The sequence below is a fragment of the Wolffia australiana genome, chromosome 20, assembly GCF_029677425.1.
Source record: "Wolffia australiana isolate 7733 chromosome 20, ASM2967742v1".
NCBI lineage: Eukaryota > Viridiplantae > Streptophyta > Magnoliopsida > Alismatales > Araceae > Wolffia > Wolffia australiana.
In genome coordinates this window covers 457,097-466,266 of record NC_135854.1, presented here as the reverse complement: position 1 = coordinate 466,266, position 9,170 = coordinate 457,097, and the positions used below count along the sequence as shown (strand labels likewise).

At 35.8% G+C, this 9,170-nt stretch overlaps 1 protein-coding gene across 1 annotated transcript; it reads right to left on the bottom strand.

Annotated features, from left to right (window-relative positions):
* Positions 1 to 313: 313 nt before the first annotated feature.
* LOC144716354 (glyceraldehyde-3-phosphate dehydrogenase 2, cytosolic-like) lies at positions 314 to 5,374 on the bottom strand. Its single transcript, XM_078591472.1, has 11 exons — positions 5,250 to 5,374; positions 5,131 to 5,157; positions 4,923 to 5,023; positions 3,999 to 4,114; positions 3,503 to 3,602; positions 2,741 to 2,887; positions 2,092 to 2,250; positions 1,210 to 1,352; positions 865 to 948; positions 708 to 797; positions 314 to 635 (listed from the first exon to the last, which is right to left on the bottom strand). The coding sequence occupies exons 1-11, from the start codon at positions 5,251 to 5,253 to the stop codon at positions 590 to 592; spliced, it is 1,017 nt and encodes a 338-aa protein (XP_078447598.1). The 5' UTR covers positions 5,254 to 5,374; the 3' UTR covers positions 314 to 589.
* Positions 5,375 to 9,170: the final 3,796 nt, after the last annotated feature.

Sequence of the window (9,170 nt, the reverse complement as noted above, 5' to 3'; positions counted from 1 at the left end):
TATATTTATATTTATGTATATAGACAGAAAAAAGAGACTGAAACATTGACAACCATAAAATAGAAAGGGATTGTGAAAAAGAGAGTGAGAGGTATACATTTAGGAATATATGTAGACAAACCTGTATAAATAAGCGAACTGACAAAACAGACAGATAATAAAACAGCAGAAAGAAAGACCTACAGATAGATAAACAGACATCAGATCAAGTCAAATATTGAACGAAAAGACGTAAAGATGAATACGATGATTCATTTAAAGACAGACAGATAGATAAGTAGATAGAGAGAGAGAGAGAGAGAGAGAATCAAAATTGAGAGAAGAGAAAAGCCCTCAGGGCTCTGGAGTTATTTTTGTATTGATGTGGGCCCACCTGCCCGTCTAGACATTCAAAGAAGAGAAGATATGCTATAGAGAGATCAACACAGTCAAAATCTGTGGAGTTTTAACGGTATTACCACCTCCAGACCAAGTGACACCGCCATCTCTCTCTCTCTCTATCTCCATCTCTCTCTCTAACTTGGTCTCCAGAAATGTCGCAGGTCGCACTTATTGAAGCAAACGCGCGGCCGTGTCTCCCTCTCACCTCTCACTTGGTGTTAGAAATGTGGAGGATGAGGTCGACCACCCGGGTGCTGCACATGGACCAACTCATCATCATCCACCACCATCATCATCATCATCATCATCATCATGTAATTACATACCTGTATCCCCACTCGTTGTCGTACCACGACACCAGCTTGACGAAGTGGTCGTTCAGGGCAATGCCAGCCTTGGCGTCGAAGATGCTCGACCTATTATCACCATCACCATTGTCATCATCATCCTCATCATGGGCATCGTGATGATCAACATCATTACCTGTTGTCGCCGATGAAGTCAGCAGAGACAAGGTCCTCGTCGGTGTAGCCAAGGATGCCCTTGAGCTTTCCCTCAGACTCCTCCCTGACAAAGAAGAACAGAGATGCCTTCAATATTGGCAGAAGAACAAGGAGCTAAGGAAGAAATCAGCACACATCAACCATCTCTTCGGCATCAATGTCATCGACCCTCGTTGACATTGATGATGAAGATGATGATTCTTGACTGTCGAAAATTTAGCCAAATTGTCGTTGTTGACAGAAAATTTGATGACGTTGACGCTGAGGACGACAGCCAACATCCTTGTCAACGCCACACGTCTTCGTATACGGGGGAACTTCTTACTTGATGGCAGCCTTGATCTGCTCGTAGGTGGCCGCCTTTTCGAGGCGCACCGTTAGGTCAACCACTGACACATCAGCAGTTGGGACCCGGAAAGCCATGCCAGTCAACTTCCCATTCAGCGCCGGGAGCACCTTCCCCACAGCCTGCAAATGAAGAGCAAAAAATGAACTTCAAAAATACGTTCTCTTTTTCTCCCTCAATTAGTGTGGATATTTTTCACATCCGATTCTATGGGAAAGGTAGTAGAATTAAGTTCTGCATATAACCAAAATGAACGCATATAGTATATCGTAAAAAACATTGAAAAAGGGAATAAAAGGATGAGTATTAACTATTTCAAGATTATTTACCAAGTAGTAAAAGATTGAAAAAATATTTGTTTCCGTATAGAAATCTAAGTCAGAAAAGAGGTAGTAGAATCAGGTCCCATACAAATCCAAAATATGATAACAATTCGTACAAGCCATTACGATATGATGGCGTACATAAAAAGAGACAATGATGAAACCATAATAATTATTTACTACAAGATAACACCAAAAAGTAAAACAATTTAAGGAAAGTTTAATTAGAAGAAGGCACTGCGTAAGTTGTGTGGATATGTAAATTATACTATTACTCCGACAAAGGATAATGCTTGCAAGATTATACAAAACAGAAAATCATTGATTCAGATAAAATTACGCTAACAATTTTTACCTTTCAATTACGAAATCATAACAAGATGAATATTTACTATGTGATTATACCAAACAGGAAATGATTTTAAAATATTTCTTTATTTTTTAAATTTCTATTAGCAATTTAAGCGTCAAAATGGAACTCAAGTTAATTATTCAGATTAGACTTAGACTACTAAACAAAAAACATTAATCTTCTTGCCTTGGCGGCACCAGTGCTGCTAGGGATGATGTTAAAGGAGGCGGCTCTGCCACCCCTCCAGTCCTTGGCCGACGGTCCGTCGACAGTCTTCTGCGTGGCAGTGATCGCGTGGACGGTGGTCATGAGCCCCTCAACAATGCCAAATCTGTCGTTTATGACCTGAGATAATGAGGCTTAGGGTTAGGGGTTTTGTGTTAGGATATTAACTATTAGAGGGTTAGCGTTACAGTGTGTTATGTGTTGCGGATTACTTTGTTATATCATGATGATCTTAGCACATTTTTCATTGAAAATAGTAGTACTACAAGAAGAAGACAGATGTGATGTGTAAAAAAAACATCAACAATGATGTGATGTGACTTAAAATGTAGTTTACCACCTTTAATCATTAGGTTTAGGCTTAGGATTAGGGATAGAACTAGGGTATAGGACAATCAAAGAAAAGGTTCTACAAGAAACTGAAAAGTACTAAGCGAACAGGAAAGTCAATTCCCATAGGATTAGGGGTTAGCGACGAGCTTATGGTTTAGGGTGACCATAGAAAAGGCAAAACCTGAAAAGAGCTAAGTGAACAGGACTCGCGCGACTCCAAATGTAGAGTTAGGATTAGGGTTAGGGTTATGGTTAGAATTATGGTTAGGGTTAATACCTTGGCAAGAGGGGCGAGGCAGTTGGTGGTGCAGCTAGCGTTGGAGACGATGTTAATATCAGATGTGTACTCGTGCTCATTGACACCAATAACAAACATGGGGGCGTCTTTGCTGGGCGCAGAGATGACCACCTTCTTTGCTCCACCCTGCCATAATAATAATCAAGCATAAATAACACTGCAGTAATGTACGAAAATGTCATTTAATCGATCCTTCTCCCTCAGAACTGGCATTTTAGTCATGCAAGCTTTCATTAAATCTCTTTCTGACGATATATATTCGAATACATCTGTGAAAAAAAATCATAAATATATGTAGAGATAAATAGTTGATTAGTTTAAGATGACTATGCAAAAAAGTTAAAATTACAGAAAAGTGTGTAAAAACATCACGATCAACGGTGAATCAAGGGCTTGACCAATTTAGATTTAGGCGATGACGCCCGGTTTTAAACATTCATTTTAGATTCATTGTTTCATACACTGTAAATCCGCTTCCTGAAAAGCTCTGGAGAGTCTCTTTTAAACACAAAACACTGATACTTTGGCAAAAGAAAAGCAAAGGATAGAGAAGAATGGGTAAAAATACATTCAGAACAAAGGCTTGACCGATTTTAAATAACTTCGGCAATAATACAATTCGAACGTTCATCAAAACTCATCATTTGAAACACTCTCTATTGATATCGATGGTACTGATTCTTCACTTTAGACAGAATATTATCTCTGATAAGTGTGTAAAATGATTCAAATAACATTAACCTTGAGATGGGCAGCAGCCTTGTCCTTGTCAGTAAACACGCCAGTGGATTCAACAACGAACTCAGCCCCAGTCTCACCCCACGGAATCTCCTCCGGGTTCCTGAATAAATTATGTCAATACATCAAATCACTAGTAGATCAAAGCGGTTCATCCTAAGTTCTAACATACATCAAAATTAGCATTTTAAACCCCATAAGATAATGTCCACCGCATTCGCACTTCATACTTATGCCACGGTAACATGGCGGTTCATTTTTTTTATAAAATTACATCAGTATATCAGAATAAATGATCAACCAAAGTTTGAACAATCAAGATAACTTGGAAACAATTCCTAATTTAGAACGTTTACCAAAATCAACATTCTAAACACTCTAAATCAATGTCCACGGCATTGATTCTTCATAATAATTTCTCGGCGAAGTCAATTATTAAAATTCACATTTAACCAAACAGTTTTCTTTTTCTGAAATAACATTTAACCGAACAATTTACCTGACACCAAATACCGTGACTTCTTTCTCGCCAAAGAGAAGAGTCTTAGAGTCCTTGATTTTGATGTCGTGGTGCTTCCATAAACCGTGGACAGAGTCGTACTTGAACATGTAGGTCTACACAGATGGGAAAAGTTAGAAATCGAATCCTGCTGTTAAAATCAACTTGGAAATATATATCTTTTTTAATATATTTCTGTCTGTCTATCTATATTTATATCTAAGTAGATATACATGGTGCATCACTTCTATTTTTTCAGACATCCATCTATCTATTTACATGTACAAGTTATAAATCCATCTATATATCAATCTATCATTCTGTTCTGATATACATCCATATTTACCTTACATCTATCCATAAAAATGTTTATTTGAAAATCTATTTCCATTTAAAACTAGATTAATATAACATAATGACTTGCAATAAAAAGTCCACGACAGCAGAATAAGGGAATTTGTCTAATAATTGTAAAATGAAAAATATTAATTTAAAAGTATCTACCACTAAACCACAGTATATCAAGTAAAGATCAAAGGATGTGGCATCACAGAATCGGAAAAAAAGTTTTAAGACCCCAAAAGGGAAAATGAATTAGAAAGAAATAGGAAAATATCAAATTCAACGATAACTTGGTTGACCTGGAAAAGAACAAGAGCTTCCAATACATAACAATAAAAAAAGAAATAAACACACGGATCAGGAGGACTTATAGTCATCAAATCCGTACTTAGAATAAAAACGTAATAGAAGCGATGAAAGTATGACACGAACTACTAAGTCCAGATCTAAACAATAATTTCAAGCGACGGATCCCCCAACACCCGGGAAACTAACTATGAAAAGATAGATCAGTAAAGCTACACAAAAAATCGAAACTCCACAAAGGGATAAACAACATATTCGAGATTAAGGCATTCTCACCATGTAGTCGGTGGTGATAAAGGGATCATTCACTGCAACCAGCTCGACATCATCCCTCTGAAGGATAACCCTGGCCACAAGGCGGCCAATCCTCCCAAAACCTGCACCGACAACTCCAGATCGTCAGAAAAGCCACAGATCGCGACGAAAGTAGACAAACACAAGTAGAACAGAGAGAAATCTGCACAAAAAAAAGACTTCTACTCACCATTGATCCCGATCTTCACCTTGGGCGCTGGAATCAACGAAAACACGCGTTAATCACCGATCCCACTCACAAGAAGAACATAAATCAACAGATCTGAAGGATCATCGAAGCCGACTTACCCATCCCGATCCTTGAACTGCAGAGAGAGAGCGAGAGATTGAGAGAGAGAGAAACCCTCGCTGGTTAGACAGGGCAACAGAGTGAAGATCTGACTAAGTTTCCGTGAAGAGTAAGGTATTTATAGAAGGAACTAACAAGAAACTCTGAAGTCATGTTGAGGGGTTTTCTATAATTTTCCTCTTGAAACCACTTATTTTGAAATTCCGTGGGTCGAATATTCGGATGGTGGGAAACCGTTTACTAATTATTTTAAATGTCAATATATTCATTTTATGATAAATTGGGTTCACTACGTGGCAGTCGCTTAGCCTAACTGGTGCGATATTTTGGAAATGAATGCGACGTGGCGCCATATGAGCGGTCCATTTCACAGTCTCAGTCTGTCATGTGTAAAAACTATACTAAATGTCCTTTGACATGGGACATTGGCTAGAAATAATAAATTCTTTAGGGGATACATAAAATTATGTTACTATACAAATGTGGACTAGTGATATTGTTCCATGGCTTGGTTTAGTGCCATCCTTGATACCCATGCGCGCGCATGCATGATTGGACATTGACATCGAATGGGGCGTGTCAAGTGTGTACAATTGTTGAATCTTTTGAATATATTGTTGATTTTATTTAAATATTTATGAATCCATTATTGAGTTTATTTAAATATACCTGATTGCATTATTGAATCTCTTGAAGCTAAAGGAAAGAACATGAACACAAGATCTAAGGGAGCAAATTCACATGGTACAACACAATTGAGTTATATATTTGGAAGATATTTGGAGCTTCTACAGAAGAATCTGACATGAATGTCTTGATGTTTTGGCTTCTGTTTGTGGGCAAGAGGTTGCTTCACTATCTATGTCTATTCTAATTTTATCCTTCACTTACTTCACTATCTCAACCTCACAATAAGTCATATCCATATGACATAATATTGCATGATATATAATTTTGTACATACATAAACATTTACACTATAAATTAGACTATGATAGCTCTAATTTGTGTAAATTGAAACACACAAATTATAGTTAATCAATAATATTTGTAAAGCGCTATCCGAGTGTCAAATATATGGAATTTAGTGTTGTAGTAAGTCAATATTGCATTTACAGGTAATAGTGAATACGAGCATTGTCTGTTAACTTATAATTAATCAGAACAAAGGGAAATACAATAGGATAACAGTTAGAAGAATGCCATGTAGACAAATTTGAGACGAGATGACATAGACAAAAAATAATATGAATTGATGCATTTAATAAATGTAAGAGGAGGTTGGGAAATTATGGATAAATGTAAACATTGAGGTGATGAGATGGTAAGATAGATGTAACAAGTAAATTATAAATGATATCGAACTGCCATATGAAAGTAAGCACCCTTAAAAGCTGGGCTCAAAACTACTCCTTCATCGTCATATAACATTGCAGGAAGTTGATATTCTGGAGGCATTAGCTAACCCATGATTCAGGTTTCCCATCATTAAATACAGACACTTAAGTTGATATAATTAAAACACCCTGCGCAAATTATTTTGTATCCACAATGTTTGGAATTGCGTGATTCATTGTCCATGTAAAAGGTTTTCCCTTGGACCCCCCACCAAAAAATGAAATTAAAATTTTATAAATGAACATCACGTCTATGACATTTTTGTAATGAATTTGTGCACCCGCAAATATGCCTTTGGTCCTCGGTTTGTTCTTTACTGTCACATGTTTGAAAATTCATTGTGTTTTTCAATATCTGCCACAAGAGTTTTGTTACTGACTGTGATATAATAATAAATAAGGAAAAATATGATCTATATTAGGTTATCATGATAGATTGTTAAATTGACCAATATTTGAGGCTTAAAGAAACACATTAGTTCAATATGCAAAAATCCAATTGGATTAAATGTCAGCACTTGATTTCCAATCGTGATTAACAATATTCAGTTAATGTCTATAAAAACCAATAAAAATATTTTTTTGAATTTAATAGACATTCATTATGAAATATGTACCAATAAGATCATCATATATGCCAGAGAAGATATATAATCATTTAAACTTAATGACATACCACTATGATCATTTTTAATACCATTGAAGATTAAAATTCATTGATGAATTATATAAAAGCACCCAAACAATATCTCGCTTGAAATATATATTTTTAATTAGACACTACATATCACAAGTTTATGAACTCAATAATGATGATAACATTCGGAAGAAATATGTACCAGTCTCCGTAAGAACTAAAAATAACATAAAAACAATGGGGATTTTGATCAAATTTAATATATTACATAACACCTATAAATTTAAAATCCATACAAATATATTTCTAATTGAGTCATCTAATAGCTGAATGGAGACTCAACTAATAGAAGTGTACGTACACTAAGGATAGGTGATGATGGTCTTTAGGGAAATATTTCACTTAAATGATCCATGTGAATCTGTTATTTGTATTATGCCTTAACATCAATCAGGTTGATTGATGTCCCAATCGTGTATCCTTAGACTTGAGATACCAATGACATATAGTGGATGCTACGGCTATGTTTTGACAACAACGTATGAGTCCCTATTCAAGGGATTAAAGTTAGTCCTATCTCAAATATATCACGAAGCAAATGAAGGTGATTGGTGGTTAAGATGGGATTGTCTGCCTACTATATATGAGGAGGTAAACTCGCGTAAGAAGATACATTAAATCCCTGGCCAGTGCATTAGGGAAGATATTCTCACATGATCTTTATCATGCATTAGTATAACTGAATAATAGATTGTGGTGGGATGAAGATAATCGATGAATGTGAATGTTCCATCATTGAGTTCAATTACTAATATGTATCGTCTAAAGCATGCGTAGCTTAGCACTTTGCAGGCCAGAAACTTAAACTATTGATTGGGTTAAAATGGTTATCGATTAATTAATATATATGGCAATACAGCTTATTAATTAGTTTGGCCAATAAATGTTTTTCGGCCATTAAAGTAATTAAGTAGACGGATACATTTGTCTAGAGGGTTCCATACACAAATGTATGGACTTGGATTGTAAGGGCCTTTATGAAAATTCAAAATTAATATAAATAAAGGGCCCACCCTTTTTAGGCAGCCATGCCAGTGAGAGGATATGTGAATAACTCAAAAGGTACTCTTGTACGAGAAAAGGGAGAGCGGAATCAATTCCTCACAGGGTGATGTGATCATTTTAATTTTTACAGCTTGAATAATAATGTATTCTATGAATTTGGAGTCATTTCAATTTTGGAGTATCCATCAAGTCCACAAAATCCAACATAATGTCCATTTCCTTCATCACAATGTTGCCATTTAATGCCACCCACCGACTATCATTTATAAAAAGCTTTTGCTTGTGTATTTACAAAGTGCATTTTGTCGTGACACCTATTTGAAAACCAACTGCTACCCTTGACCTTGTATTCAAAATCCATTCTCCCATATATTCTCATAATGCTTGATATATTATTTTTTGTAATCTATAATATTCATCATCCCAAATGACCAGCTTTTCAAGCTCCTGAAAATTTCATCAATCACTAGTATGTAGAGGAATAATGGAATTGCGATCATGTTTAGTGCCCTATAATTGATGCAACAATCCCCGCATCTGTTTTTTTCTCAAGTTTAGCAATATCATAGTTAATAATGGGCTCTAGAAGGCCTAATGAGTCCCTATAAAAATATTTCTTTAATTAGGCACTCAATTTCATTCATTTATAGATAAAAATAAATGTTTGGATGGTAATGGATGGTGATTTCCTAGAAGGATGTGGATATAGTTAATTATTTACATTGTGGATAAGGGTATCTAGATTGGTCTAGGAAATTCATTGTAGTTTCTGAGACAGACCAACATAGTTTAAACATTGAGATACAATGTATTGTATGCAT